Source organism: Orbicella franksi, chromosome 11 (genome assembly GCF_964199315.1).
Source record: "Orbicella franksi chromosome 11, jaOrbFran1.1, whole genome shotgun sequence".
NCBI lineage: Eukaryota > Metazoa > Cnidaria > Anthozoa > Scleractinia > Merulinidae > Orbicella > Orbicella franksi.
This window is the reverse complement of record NC_138155.1, coordinates 25,067,363-25,083,050: the sequence shown is the minus strand read 5'-3', so window position 1 is coordinate 25,083,050 and position 15,688 is coordinate 25,067,363. Positions and strand designations below refer to the sequence as shown.

At 40.0% G+C, this 15,688-nt stretch overlaps 2 protein-coding genes across 2 annotated transcripts in view; one reads left to right on the top strand and one right to left on the bottom strand.

The window, feature by feature from the left end:
* The window catches only part of LOC145460423 (uncharacterized), a 35,761-nt gene extending 31,519 nt beyond the window's left edge, over nucleotides 1–4,242 (bottom strand). The window contains exons 1-5 of the mRNA XM_081445233.1: nucleotides 4,185–4,242; nucleotides 2,764–2,942; nucleotides 2,016–2,169; nucleotides 734–1,549; nucleotides 180–309 (exon numbers count right to left, since the gene is read on the bottom strand). Coding sequence (XP_081301359.1) covers nucleotides 180–309; nucleotides 734–1,549; nucleotides 2,016–2,169; nucleotides 2,764–2,880 — 1,217 coding nt within the window. The 5' untranslated portion in view covers nucleotides 2,881–2,942; nucleotides 4,185–4,242. The remainder of the gene's footprint in view (nucleotides 1–179; nucleotides 310–733; nucleotides 1,550–2,015; nucleotides 2,170–2,763; nucleotides 2,943–4,184) is intronic.
* A 77-nt stretch (nucleotides 4,243–4,319) lies between these two features.
* Nucleotides 4,320–15,562, top strand: LOC145460430 (uncharacterized). The gene is made up of 4 exons (XM_081445248.1): nucleotides 4,320–4,550; nucleotides 7,999–8,050; nucleotides 8,458–8,841; nucleotides 10,089–15,562. Exons 1-4 carry the CDS (start codon nucleotides 4,524–4,526, stop codon nucleotides 11,582–11,584), a joined length of 1,959 nt encoding a protein of 652 aa, XP_081301374.1. The 5' UTR covers nucleotides 4,320–4,523; the 3' UTR covers nucleotides 11,585–15,562.
* Nucleotides 15,563–15,688: the final 126 nt, after the last annotated feature.

Sequence of the window (15,688 nt, the reverse complement as noted above, 5' to 3'; positions counted from 1 at the left end):
AATTATTCAGGTTAACCTGAGTGATCTGCAAGATATCAGTCTGCATTAGTCACATCTGACCAGTAACACAAAATCCACAGGCCTATGTCATGTGCATCCAAGAAACAGGGGCAGCATGAAACCTTCCCCACCCCTAGAGTTGCCCATGGAGGTAAGTCAACCTCCTATCGGCTGCTTACCACATTTCCTCCATCAGTAGATCCAGCTCAGAGCCGACAGGCTGCACCCAAAGCTCCCATGGACTCAGAACCTCAGTGACGACAACTTCAAGTCTCTGGCCATTCTTGAATGGGTGCTCGGGAAGCTGAACTGTAATATGAAACAGAACAAGATCATTGTAAAAGGTGTACCATTATAGTGCATAAATTCAACAAAGATGAAAGATTGTTTTTTCCAGCTTCTATTATAAAGCAATGTACCGTAAGTAAACTGTGAAGATCTCGCTCTTTTGTTCCAAGGTACAGTACAGGCCAAAGGGATTGCAGCGTTACATGCACATAACACGCATGTACTACACGCATATTTCACACAGTGACCATTCATTTTACATGCACCAAACAGTTTACACTTGAATACATGAAAATGCATGTAACTGATTACATGCAGTGGAAGGCTGCTGTAGGCTACAGGTATCATGTCACTTGCTACTGTATACCGTATCCACAGAACACATTACCAACAAACATAATACATGTGATCAAAAGTAAAAGCTCATGACAAGCAGATTTTATACCTTTTGTTGGTATGTTCTCAGCAGAAATGTTAGCATCTCTTGGAGAAGTTCTGATATCTTGAATAATATCAGAAAGAGCACTGACAGATGAAGAAGATCCTTTTCTTTTGACATCTTTTGGAGGTTTTGCAAATAAAGGATAGTCTGTTTGCTTGTGATCAATGCACTGTTTTGTGGGCTCAGTTCTGCCATCTTGAAAAACATCACATGGTGGGCTCCCAGAGGAAGAAGATCCTTTTCTTCTAGAATCCTTAAGCGGCTTTCCCAGTGAAGTATCTTCTCTTTTAGTGTGGTCTGTGAACTGTTTTGCAGGCTCAACTTCGATAAGCTTGGATATCAGATTAAGCCCTTCTCCACTTTTCAATGCCTCGTGACTTGCAGATGATAGCTTCTGGGATTGTTTATTAAGATCTTCAGGAACTGATTGTTTAGCTTGAAATTGTGGTATTTGTTCAACAGTTGGTGGATTGGAAACAGTACTTACCTCAGTTGCATGTTTCAAAATGGAGGCTCGTCCATTATTTTCTATTGATTTAACAGCACATGAATTCTGTGAACATGTGGACTGCGACTCAACCACGCCCCCAACCTCAGTACTCTTTTGAGTTCCACTGTTGTTCTGTAGATCATTCTCTAAACATGGACTGACACTGTCACCTGAGAGTTGTGAGGCATTTTGTAGCCCTTTACTATTTTTATCACCTAAGGCCTGGGAATCTTTCTCAACGCTGTCTGGCTTCTTGGATGATGCAGCATCCTGCTCAGTATGCTCTCTGTGTTCAGATGCTGTTGAACTGCTGTAACCTTCACTAGCACCTTATACAGAAAAAAAGTATGTCAGATATCTTAAAAGTTTGAAATGTAAAATTCTCCTTTGTTATGGGATCATGCATTGATTTGGTGGTATCCTTGATGTTTGAAAGACACAATTATAGTATTACAGAAGTACAGTTCAGTTTCAGCTCTTAAGTAGCCAGTGGCATGTTTATACTTTTATATTGAAGGAGTCAAACCTTTTATATAATTATTTAATACAGTGTATGATCTATAATAATTGTTCACTACAGTAAACTAGTGCATTAAAGTCTAAAAAATTAGTATCATAATAACAATAACAATAATAATAATAATAATAATAAAACTTTATTAAAGTGTCAAACCATGTAGCCTGGGAGAAACCCATACTGATATGAGGAAACATATAAAGTGCATACATTCTACAGTATATTGTGTCAGTCTTACAAGAAAACAAAAATTAATGCTGTATGGCCTCAAAACTTACCTAAGGTGTCTTCCTCTCCAAGAGCTGTGACAGAATCACTTATCAACAATAGACAGTCAAGACACTTCTCCAGTTCCTGACTCACAGATGAGTACTTCTGAAAAAACTTCTTGCGATCTTTCTCTTCGAGGAGTTTCTTGGCTGGATTAGATGCCTAAATGAGACAAAGATATGTCTTAACATTAGACTAAGAGGAAACTGTTACAGCAACCCAGACTATACTGTAATTCTGCTAGTAAACTGATACATTATCAACATTTTTGCAGTTGTTAATAATAAGTGTCTGCAAAAAAGCCATTCTAACAAATCTTTACATTATAACAACACCACAACATTTATTTATACCAAAAAAAGGAAAGAAGAATACAATAATTATGGTATTAGTTGTCCAAAACATTCATACGGTTAAAAATATTAAGCAGAGAGCAGCACTCTGGTATCTTGTCCAATAAAACTATTCAGTGATCCTGACCAGAGCTCAACTTTGACTACTCAATCTGCAAGGGTCTGGACATAAAATATTACTTAGGCAACGGCGCCTCTCAGAAATAATTTAAGACAAGGGTTTCATTAAAGGCTGGGCACTGGGCAAATTGGCCAGCTCTGAGGATGATTTTGCCTGCCTGGTTTGACCATTTAGCAGGAAGTTTTACCCCCCTGTGAAAACCAGTTGCTCTCCTGCTGAAAATGTTAATGAAACCCTTGTTTAAGACCTAAGGGAACTATCTATTAAGGATTTACAAATTACCTTATTGACCAGATCATTGATAAACTGACAAATATAATCTGACTGTTCCTCGACATTATTCAACTTTTCTTGAAGTCTTTTCCTTGCATCTTCTAACGGTTTCTTCTTGGGTGGCATCTTTATTCAAAGTAACACACTCTGAACGAGAACGCCTCCTTCCTACATCTTGATAATGTCACCTAACTGTTACAAATGAAACAATTTTAATGTTCTTTATTGATTCATAATAACTTTTATTATACCTTTCTAGATGCAGTGTAAGGTAGAAATTAACCTGTCTTCACGCAAGTTACTGTAATGAAGATAGTTTTGGTTAATGAGGTCCTGACAAAAAACAGAATCAAAAGGCAGTTACTGACAGTTCTGAAAAATAATCCTCCTGCATGTACAAACAAACATGACTTTCCTTTGATTTAGTGACATAAATGTATTTATGCAGTATTACTGAATTATCAGGGCTCCCCAGAGATCTCAGGTTTTCAAATATTAATGGACCTCCTTCAGCATAGACCTACAATTTGCTGACTGCTGGCAGTCTGTTTCAATCTCAAAATTTAGCAGGGGCTATGAAGCGAGATGCTTTAGCCTAAAGGGGAATGGGACAAGACATGGGTCCAATCTCAGTTGGGATGCCTGATGACTCGTCTTACTGACCCTAGGAGAAAAGACCAGCTGCCACCCTACTCGAGTTTGTGATGTCTAAGCCCTTGTCTAAGCGACCCTGAGAGAAACATTTGGCTGGCAGCAGTCTAGCATGGACGAATCACTTGGAACTAAAACCTGTTGTCAAGCTAATTAGTTGAACATCCAAACCAGAGAAATAACAAACATGACACATTATTTTGCCATTTAGCACAGACCACAGTGGATTTCATACCGTGATGGGTTCACACAAAAGCCCTACTCCTACAAGTTGACCAGGTTTGCAGAGCTCATTTTACCAATAAGAGCCAATTTTGCCAGTCTACGCTTGCTTAGTCACTTTTCACATGTAGATAACTATTTAGTTATTCTGTTGTTCTGCTAACTACTATCTCAAGGACAATCCAAACCTCTCTTTAGTTGCTGTACATCCAACAGAAGTGTTTGTTTAGACAAAATAATTTATATATTCTGGGCTAAACACTGCGTAAATTTTAATTTTAACTAAAGAACGTTGAGAATAATGGAGAATTCCACCATGATTCCACCAAAATAAACAACTTAAGCCTTTAAAAGTGACATTTAAGCTTAAGTTAAATTTAAACTTGTATGCATGGTTTTAAATCAGGCATGTTATCTTGGGTATAATCTTTTGTTTTGTAGCGTCCTCCTGATTGCCATTATCCCGCCAAAACTTCGTATACTTGCGCATAATTTAACCACAATAGACAATAAAAGCTTAAAAAATCAAATTGGAAAAGAAAGAAACAATAACTCACCTTTATAACTCAACACAAGACACCACGCGCAAAATGCGCTAGCCCGCCGTAAATTTGATCCCCGATCACATGTCCATCATTAGTAGCCTGGCCTTATTATGAAGGGGTCACTAAGCTAGATGGGAAGGGGTGGTGGGACATTTCTTCTTCGCCACCCGCGGCAGAAAGGAATTTTCGCTTTCTGTCGCTTTGGTTTACTCGAAATCTTCATGGAGTCTACGCATGGTGTTTAAAACTTTATATGTGGTAGCTGCCGAGTGGTTTTAGTTCTCTGGTTTGGTCTACTTGTGGAGGAGTTCAAGTAAACGATATTCGATCAGGAGGGAACCCTTTGGCAACATGGCGGACAGTCTGGTCGAAGCTGAGGTGTTGTTTTATTGATTTTTGCATTAGTTATGTTATTTATCGCATTATTTATAATAAGAGATCGAGCTGTTCCCTGATGTACTTATTTTTTTCCTGTATAAGAGCAATTTTAAACGCCAGGTAAATGTGTCGCGGTGCGCTCGCAAACCAGACCATGTGCGAAGCGCGAGTCGAAAACATTGCATATATCAAATGCCGCGAAAAGCGAGCCACTTCCGGAATTGCCATAATCCTTGCCATACCTGCTTTCGAAATTAGTCAGATTTGCATTCATGTGAATATCAATGAAAACGAAAAGTTGTTGAAGAAATGCGTGCATTGTCGGTAGCTACATGTACAATGTATTAAAAAGCTAAGTACAGTCAGTAGTTTCACATCATTGGGAGTATCAGTATATTGAAATCTGGGAGATCGCCAATTTTACCTCTCTGACCCTGATTCAACCACAAAAATCCATCAATACTACAAAATTGTCCCCCAAAAATGCTAAAATTGATCAAGGTAGTTGTGAAAATTGTACTTCACGTCCTTTCCTTCAAATGTGGGAGATTTGGTGACCTGTACATGAGAACGGGTGATTCAATCAGAGATTATCTGGGATTAAAGGACACTCTGGGATAATCCAGTCAAGGATAATCCCAGAAAGTTACCATAGATCATGTCAGCCTGTGTCACAGCCGCCCTCCCCAAAAGAAAATATTGGAGAAGGCTTCGTGTGTTACCGTTGATTGTCACGTTCCTTGCATAAATTATCCATGCATTAAACCCTTTGAGTGTCACAACAGCTGACGTAACATGAGGAGACAACAAGAAAACTTACTCTGCATGTGATCTTTCCATGAGAGTTCAGGACCTTTAAGCATTCACAGATAAAAAAAAAAAAAAAATAGACAATTTGTAGAATAATTTTGTCACAATAAAATATCTTCATGAAATTCTGATTACCTGATTAGTCTGGCATCTCAACTTCAAAATTGGAAATCTGAATGGGTTATTCCAGAAAAAATCCACACCTCCTGGCAAATGGGCACAATTTTAAAACCCCTCTACCGCCTGGATTTCCTGAAGCTCTAGACCCCGGCACAACTGGATTTGCAAGGGAAAAGACCCCTTCCTGCCTGGATTTCCAAAAAAGATTATGAACCTTAAATTTAATTTATATTCAGTAGAATCACATGCACAATAACATCCAGAAGATGCTCTTGTGTAATTTCTAAAGCTTAAACAAATATTAAGCTTACAATTGTTCTGTGGAACTCAATTAAACAAGCTAAATATGAAAAAGTTTTAGGACTCGTAGCTGTGACTGTTTCCTACACCGCACAAAATGTCTCCAAATTTATAACGATAAGACTTTCGGTAACTTGAAGTAAATATCTTACCTCCAAGTTGGCCTTCTACTAGGGTGCAGGGGGAAAAAATGAAATTGTGCCGAATTTTGACTTCAAATTGAGTGGAGAAAAAACTTCAATTGTGTAGGGAATTGTGTGGGATTGTGCAATCTTTTGATGAACCAAATTTCAATTTCAACTGTTCTTGCCAAGTCCTACAGCAAGTAAATTCTGTATTGACGATAGTTTGGCCAAATTTATTTCACTTGTAGTACAAATACTCCTGGTAATCGATTGTTGAAGCAAACTGTGTCAGCTGACTGACTGTCTAAGCAAAATCATGTTACTTGACACGACTTAACTCGATGCACACAAAGCCAAACGAGAATGCCGTATCTTCCATTATAAATCTGTAGCAGTTTACGGACCTAATTGACAGCCCTTTCCTGCAATATATACATGTATTAGGATACAGTAATAGGAATTGGGATCACTCACTTGTTCATGCATATTGGTTGGTATATGGGGTTGTGCAATCCCAACAGGTCTTTATATAACCTTTTTTTATTACTTTCCTTATTGTGGCAAGCCAAATTTGTGACTAACTTCTAGTTATGGTGTTCAGTGAAGTACATTTCTAAAGATATGAATCATTATAATGATGATTTTAATAGTGAAGAAATGTTTCATATGCATAAAAACCATTTTGATTAGTTCTCACCTATGACTTATTAGAGGACGGATACATACATGTATGTAGATGGTGGAAATGAGAATGGCAGAAAGTTTTGAGAATTAAGATAATAATTTACATGACTGGGCAGAGGATAGGGTAGGAAAAATTATTGTTGAGGCTGTGAACAGGTACAAGAAGCAGGAAGAGTCCTGAAAGAAAAAGATGTTTTTTTTTTTTTCAATGATATCTTGAAAAAAAATCGAGCAGTCTCAGTTGGCCATTGAGTGAGATTAAGTGAAACACAGAATTGGTCTTGAAATTATTTCAAGGTAAGAAACCATTGCTTTGTCACGGATTAAACAAACTCAAAAGGCAAAATGTTTATGAGATTGATTTATTTAAAAAAATTCAACTTTTGTCAGTCTCAAAATAATTGTTTACAAAGATTGGTGTGAGTAATGAAACATCACAACACCACTTCTTAGAATAAACACATGACCTTGCTTTCTGACAGGTATGTTCCAGTTTATATCAGGGCACAGCAGCAAGCAATGTATAGCTCACTACAGCTCACGGCCAACTATATCGCAGCCAAGAAGTGTCTCCGATAAACATAAATTTACAGTTTGTGAGAAATATACAAACTTTACTTGGCTACTTCCAACCCTTTTGTTTCTTCAATAGTTGTTTTACTGCAACATTTTCTTTCATGCTGACAGCAAACTGTGGAGATTTGTAGTCTTTTAAGGATCTTACTTTTTTTCTGTGGCATGAAGTGGTAATGAGTATTTTGACCATCCCATGTTGGGATGGTACATGTAGTGTAGTCCACATGGCTTTTTGCTTTGTTTTGGCAGGCTCATAATATTGGTTCATGGGCATTACAAAAGGATAATGCCCTAGAATTAGCCAATCAGACTACACATTATTCCGGCTACAGATGCATAATATAATAATACTTCTAATTGATTATGCACTTGGGTGGAGAGACTCCAAGGACACATATTTTGATAAATGGATGTATAATTAGTGTATATTTAATGAAAAATTACATGGATTGAAACTAGTATGTATGATTAATTGCTTAGTTACACTTTCATTTTGCAAAATATCTACACATTAGATTGATTGTGCCTGCACTTGACAGAGCTAAAAAATTAAATTAATGAAAGATAATTTCCAGTCCATACTGCACAGCTGTGAAGTTGTTTTTATCAAGTGATACAAGAAAGAACGAAGCATAAAGCTAATGACATCCACTGGCGGTTGACCTAAAACTTTGGATTTAGTTCATATAAGTAGTTGGAAAATGTTACACTTTGTGATGTCTTACATGTACACCAAACAAAACAAAAAACAGAAACAAACTCTCAAGAGTGCACAGTGCGGACTGGAAATCATCTTTAATTAATTTAAAAATTAATGTAAAATTTAATTTCAGGGTGACCCTGCTATCATGCGACAGGCCTTACAGGATGTGAACATGCCTTCAGGTACTTATTTTGAATTTACACTTACATGTAATTCAGATGCAGAATATTGGAAAGCCTCTGGTAACCCATTCACCTGCTAGACTGCAAGGAGCCCATCTTTTGTCCTTGTTCAGTGAAGTGTAAAACAATCCAAATAAAGAGCAAGTGGAAAAATTGACGTGTGAAATCTTAGGTTCGACTGAATCCCAACCCCCCCCCCCCCAAACCCCCCTCCCCATCCCCTAGATCTGCCCTAGAGATTGTAAAAATGTGTGTAGGCCAGTCAGGAGAGTTTTCGTTGGTGGCGTCAGGGCCTTGAAAGGATTGACACAACATCGAATTCTCCCAACTGTCTCATAAGAAATCCATGAAGGTCAAGATGGAGAATTTGTATTTTAGCATTGAAATACGTTTTTGTTGTATTTTAGATGATGATCAAGATGTTCACTACTGTGGTAGATGTAAACTGTCATTTACTGATTTGTCGGAATACATCAAGCATAAAGCAAATAGACTCTGCCGTGAAATCCTTAACAAGAGCACCCTTTCGGATGTAGTCGAGAAGCTACCCATTGATGGCAACCAGTCTAAGGGGCAATCTAAGAAAAAAAGCGGTGATGCTACAGAGAGTGCAACAACAAACTCCTCACAGAGAACCCAAGCTGATACAGAGACCACTGATGAAAGTCCCTCAGCAAGGCGTGTAGAGGTACAGTTTTTGGAGCCTTTGGTAGCTGGTGAGAGTGAAGATGTGCCTTCGTCAGTAGGAAAGGATCGCACTGGTCACAAAACTGTGGATGGTGCAAAAACTGGTGAGTTCTCTAGCACAAACACTCACCCAAGCTGGGGACATCATACAGACCGGGGGGGGGGGGGTACTCCCTATAATGGCCTATACAGGGAGGCTCCACTGATTTCCGTTTTGTCGGTCGATGCCATTTTTAACGGTCGACGTCATTATTGGTAACCAGGCCTTTCAGAATGGACGATGCCATGTCTGCTTTAGTTTAGGCTTGGACAAGGTACATGTAGAGACTGGCTATAATTTGTTGATGGAGTAAAAGGCACTCACCAAATGTTTAATTGTTCATATTCACACTGGTTTGCTTGTGGTGAGCTTTTATTTGTTGGTTACGGCAACTGTATCATTAGTATTTAAGAAAGTCACGTTTTATAATTAAAATAATTTTGCCGAGATTTGGCGGATCAACCTCGCTTTCAGTTTATAAAGTTTACAAGTTGAGGTATATGAAAGGGTGGGGAAATCTGTCATTTAGTTTTGCCAAAGGGACTAATTAGAATATTTTGAACAGACGCACCTTATGGCTGTATCATTTTATTTATTAGGCAATACATTGTACATGAAAATGACTAAAAATGAATACTTCCTTTTTTTCAACTTAAGGTATATGAAAGGGGTAGCTTTTCTGTTAAAAGGGTATACAAAAGGGTAAGGGGTTGAACCTCGGGGCCAGGCCTTCATGTATAGAGCTTTGTAGGGTATCTCTTTACCCCGTACATGTACCTGAGGAAATGCACCCTGTCCCTACCTCGGGGCCGGGCCTTCATGTATAGAGCTTTGTAGGGTATCTCTTTACCCCTTACCTGGGAAAATGCACCCTGTCCCTAGCTCGGGGCCGGGCCTTCATGTATAGAGCTTTGTAGGGTATCTCTTTACCCCTTACCTGGGAAAATGCACCCTGTCCCTACCTCGGGGCCGGGCCTTCATGTATAGAGCTTTGTAGGGTATCTCTTTACCCTGTACATGTACCTGAGAAAATGCACCCTGTCCCTACCTTCACCAGGGCTCTTTCAATGACATTATAAAAACACCGATTTTTGTTTGTAAAATATTGTAAAGAGGTGGCCAATTAATTTGTACATGTGTTGGCAGACTTCACTCATAGCAATTTGGCTTCATGATTGAGAGAAATTTACATCTAATATAGTCAGGGGTAGCCCCTGGAGGTTTAGTTTGCTTTATTTTCTATATCAGTATTATTAATTTATTATATATATATATTTTTTTTTGTTTTTTTGTTTTTTTGTTTTTTCACAGGAAAGCCGTCAAAAAGGCACAAGAGGAAAAACTCCCATCCCAAGACCACTAGGAAACGTAAATCTTCTTCATCCACACAAGCTGCTAATCAGGAGAAGGGGAAAGAACCACGCAGCAAGAAGTCTTCCACCTCAACTGACGAAGCTGTCACTGTACACATCCCGGAATCACAGTTAGTCCATCTGACTTCCGGTTCTGCAGCTGCCACCCCTTCCTCCACCCATCAGGGAAGCGGCGTGCGCAAACAGGGTGCAACTAGCGTGTTTGTGCCAATTTATCTCAACCCACCCTCCAAAGTGTACAAATGTCAGCGCTGCCCCGCGGTGTTTAGCGCGGTAAGCGAGAAGGAAGAACACTACAAGATGCACAAGAAGGAATTTAAGTGTTCGCTTTGCAGCAAAAGCTTCTTCACCGCTAACGGTTTTGAGCAGCACAAAGCAAATGAAAGCCACGCGCACCCATGTGATGATTGTGGCAAGGTTTTCACTAGCACGGTACAGCTCAAGAAACACAAGACCATGCACTCAACCGACAGGCCATTTGCATGTGACCAGTGTGATAAGTCATTTTGCTCTTCAGCAAATCTTCGCTCGCACGCGAGAACAGTGCACGCCACGGAGAAGAAACACAAGTGTCCTGAATGCGGAAAAGCGTTCGCCCGCAGAGACAAAATGAAGAGGCACTCGTTGATTCACTACCCTGATACCAGACCGACCTTCACCTGCCCCTTCCGCAGTCACACTGGATGCATGAAGACGTTCTACCGCGATGACAAGCTCAAGCGACACTTGTTCACACACTCCAAAGATAAGCCGTTTAAGTGTGAAAAGTGTAACAAGGGTTACGCACGCCGGGATAACTTGAACGACCACATGCGAATTCACACTGGTAATTACAGCCACACATGCCGGCTCTGCGACAAAGGTTTCCTTGGACCGCACAAGCTGAAGAAGCACATGCGGTCTGCCCACCGGATCTCGTTGTCCCCTGATAGTGTGGATAACCACCCTCCCACCATGGTCCCCTTGACTTCCAGTACTGCTCCTGGCACCACTATCTCTGAGCGAGCAATGTCTGCAGTGAGTGGGGGTGCTTTACAGTCTCCCCAAGATGATGGTGACGCTGTACCTTCTTCACCCGAGGAAGCTTCGGATGTAGGAGACGAAGAAGCGTTTGATGGTTCGGGATCCGAGAGTGCAGACGAAGCAACTTCGGAAGAGGAGGGAACAATCAACGAAGGGGAGTCGGAAACACCAGAGCCAGTCCAACGACAAGCACCACCTCGAACCCCCGCTTCAACCTTGGCTACCCCTAATCCTGCCCCCTTTACACCAGCCTCTCACGGCCCACTGCCGCGCATGCGCCCCGTTCCTAGAGTCAGTGCGGCCCCTCAGCAGTTCATTCCACCGCCTTTGCCGCCAGGCCTTCAAGCCACTGCGGAGCTAATGGCGTTTACGCAAGAACTCTTTAACGTTGTTGGAAGATATCAATCTTAACTCAGAAAGGTTTAAAAAGTCCTTTAATTTGTCAGTAATGAGATGTGAGCGCGAACTCCTGCTTGTAATCAAATTTACTGTTTTGTTTGGTGAAGGTATAACAAGTGGTGTGTAAACGGGGAGGCATTGTGAGGTATTGAGGCTAGATGGGCGGGAATAAGTCTTCAAATGAAAAAAAAAACATTTCCTTTTGGCTCAACCTAGACCACATACAGTCTCTGCCTTTCTAAAAAACTGAGCGGAGCCAGCGAAAAATTAGCGAGCCATGCTCTGCGCAAGGGGGAAATTTCCACTGTTACAGGACTGTTGCGACTTAATAAGTTCAGCTCTTGAATTATATTGGTTCCAATAGAAAGACTAATAGTAGCTCCAATGATTATGTTTAAATTAATATTCTTAATGTCGGTTTTAATTGATTTAAGTTATCAGAAAGAGTTGGTGCACTTCATTGGGGATGATTATGTAGACCTCATAATTAACCCAAAAAAATAGGGATGTGATACATGAATATGGAAAACATGTTCTTCATATGCATTGTTTTATTGCTGGAAACGAGTATCTCACCACTTGTGACGGATTGGAGAATAATCTGAGCTTGACGTCATCAGAGTTGCTAAGCAACATAATGTAATGGTGACGTCAAACAGACGTCAAGACATGCGTACCCGTGTAGTTTTCTGATTGGCTCATAAAAATCAGAAAATATTACTTTGGTACTTTTCTGGTTCACAACTCTCGGACTATACCTTGGACTTGGTTCAAAGTGTGAATGGAGTGTGCTCATTATGGTGGTCGTAGAACGTCCGATTATAACTTAAGATGCATTTTTAAGGTGCAATTTATCTTGGCTATTGACTATTGTTAACCTGTGTTTTCTGCATATGAATACGTTCTATGAACTTGTTTCCCGTATCCTGGGGAGGACTGCCTTGGTATTACGATGATCAACATTGTGGACTGTATCCGTTACCGATTTTAACCTTTTCAATGCACTTACATGTATGTTAGCCTGTGTTTTCCTGCACATCAATTGTTTAATGCCAGGGTAACAGACGAGACGGCCTACGAACCCGTCTCCTGTACGGTGGAGAGGTCTGACCTCTTGGTATGAAGAACAATATTTCGGATATATCGAAACAGGAAAAACCTAGCTTCTGGCTAGCTTGCTTTTCGTTTAGCGATCGTGGCAACACGGCAGCGAACATTTTGTGTGTTGGGTAAAGGTGTGAAAGTAAAGTTTCGTAAGAATTGTTGCGAAGCGAATGGGAAAAAACACTTCACCTTTGTTAGGGATTTTCCTCATTTAGCTGCAGGGTCAACCTTAATGATCTGGTATTTGTAAGAAATTTTAGCAATGTGACCATGTCATTGTTATTGCGATTGTGTTCGAGGGAAAAGTTATAAAGGTTAATTTTGATATTCCTTTAAAATGTATCAGGAATGGAAACAGAGCGGTTTTCATTGAAGTGTCGAAGAGTAATTGGGTTTCAGTGACGGATCTAGCTGAGGGTCCCCCCTCCCCTCCTTATTTTGGGTATAAAAAAAAAAAAATGGGTTTTGCGGAATCTTGGAATGCCTCCATTAGGTTGTGGTGGGAGTAATCGGTTTTCAGTGGTGGGTCTAGCGGAGCCCATCCCCCCGCTATTTTGGGTAAAAACAAAAAATGGGAGTTTTGTGGAATCTTGGAATGTCTCCATTGGGTTGTGGTGGGAGTGATATTAAACGTTTGGAAAACAAACACCAATACAAATTGCCCCCACCCCTCCTGATATGGAGGTGACAGTGCTATTTGATGATGACCACCCATATGAGCACCACTAAAGGAAACCAAACCTAAGTGGTCAAATCCATCAACTACAGTTAATGACAAATCCAACAACCATTTCAGTTTCAAGTTCAAAACATGAATTCTGTTTACAGGTTGCTAAACCACCCTTTCTAAGCATCTTTATTAATGTTATGAGAATTTGATGGTAGATCAAAGAGTTCAGCAGTTGATTTTGTTTATTCTCATCGCTTGCCCCCTTTTGAGAATGTAAAGATAATGTAAGGAGAAATTAATTTTTGATCACTTGGGCGTTGACGGGTTGAGCAAACTGCATCAGTGTTATTGAATTGTACTGCGTTAAAGTCGACAATGAAGAAATGCACAGTCTGTAGGAATATTTTGTGAAAAAGGAATATGGAGGGCGCTAGGTTATCCAGTTATACTATTAGGGGAGCAGGGATGGCGCAGTGGTGAGAACGCTCAACTCCCACCAATGTGGCGCAGGTTCGATTCCAGCCTGTTGCCCTAGTTTGTGTGTGGGGTTGAATTGGTTGTCGCATTGCTCCGAGGGTTTTTCTCCGGTTTTTCTCGATCCCTCCACAAAATATCTACATCTCCAAATTCCAATTCAACCGGGAAAGAGGACCTACATGAAAACCAGCTAAGGCCGATGTGGCTTCCTCTCTAAATATTGTAATTTACTCTATAAAGAGGGATTTCGTGAGTAATGAATGCTACTTCCAAATACTTAGTAGCGTGCAAGGCTGTCGTTTTGTAACGGCTAGCAACAATGTTGGTATTAGCCCGCGATCGAATGGAATCGCTGTCACCCAGTCTCGCTCTACTGCCACTGGAATTTCTGAACGATAGCCCCAATCTCGGCCCCATCCTCCATAGAATTCCTTGGAATTGCTTTAACCTTCATAACATTAATAACAGATCCAGCCGTCCCTACTGAATTGGACAACAGTTCCGCGCTGTGTTTCTTTGTTTTTACATCAACTATTTTTACCATATTAAACATATACGTTTTTAATTTGGAACATTGCTTGTTAGCGAAAATGATAAATGTGCTCAACTCAGTTAAAACCATGCAGAAGATGCCAATCTCTATCACTAAACCCCGCCCCGCTATTTGATCAGTGAGGAACACAATAAATTTACTTTTTCCGATTTGAAGCTATTTTGAAATATTTAGGTTTAGAATTTCAACTTGAGGAGAACAAATAATTGCTTCCAACATATTGATCACTTTAAATATTTGAACTTGGTATGTCTCGATTGTTTCCTCGGTGTTGAACTAAAATTTGATTTTTTTAAAACAAAATGTTAAGCGCTACCTGACACTAGCTCTACTTTTAACAAGAATATTGTTTTAGCGGGCCAGGCTGAATCTTCTTATTTTTCTGCTTATTTTAGGCTGAAAATATGTTCTTATGAATATTTTTAGACGAGATAAAGGATTACAAAGTCGACTTTGCCGATAAAACGTCAGGCTATCTGTCCTATATCATGACATTGATTGCGTTAAAGTCATATTGGAGCCAGCCAGACAATAAACCTAATATGACACACATAACTTCTAGCAGAAATTAGCATCAGTGGAACATGCGGCTACTGCCGAGTTTGTTGTTTTTTGGTTACTGGTGTTGTTTAGAGAAAGGAAGGATTTTATACGGTTCAGTTCCATATAGTCAATGTGTACTGTATTTGTAAATTTTCAACACACAAAATTATATTCTTTTCACAATCCCACCCTCGGGGTTTATTCGTAAAATATTCCCAAAATTTCGCAAAATTTAGCCTCGATATTGTTGCACAAAGAAATTCCGGTGACAAGTTAGAGGGAGCAGGGCAGTCTAATTTGACCATATTTCCAGCTAAATTCCCCATACAATTAAAGTTCAAATCATTGTACTGACGTGATCAAAGCACCATGCTATTGGGGTGCACGGAATGCCTGTTAATCAGCACTGATGATACGCCTGTACTCATTGCTGTATGTGGCTTTAGTCTTGTGAATAAGATCGTGCATGCCCATGGCGCTTAGTTTGAAAACGTACTAACAGTGAAGAACAAGATCGATGCACTGAAATATTTCACTGTGAATTAAACTGGAACAGGGGCGTAGCCAGTCTAAGGCAAACCTAGGGACTTGACTCTGTCATTTTGTTTCGATTCTATTGGTTTTTTTTTTTTTTTGGGAGGGAGAATGTAAGCCACTACCAAATACTTAGGGTAGAAATTACATCCTGCATGGACATTGCCTCAATCATAATTTTTTTTCTGGCTATGGCCCTCTAGAAATAAGCTAAGTTCTAATAAAACTCCCGCTC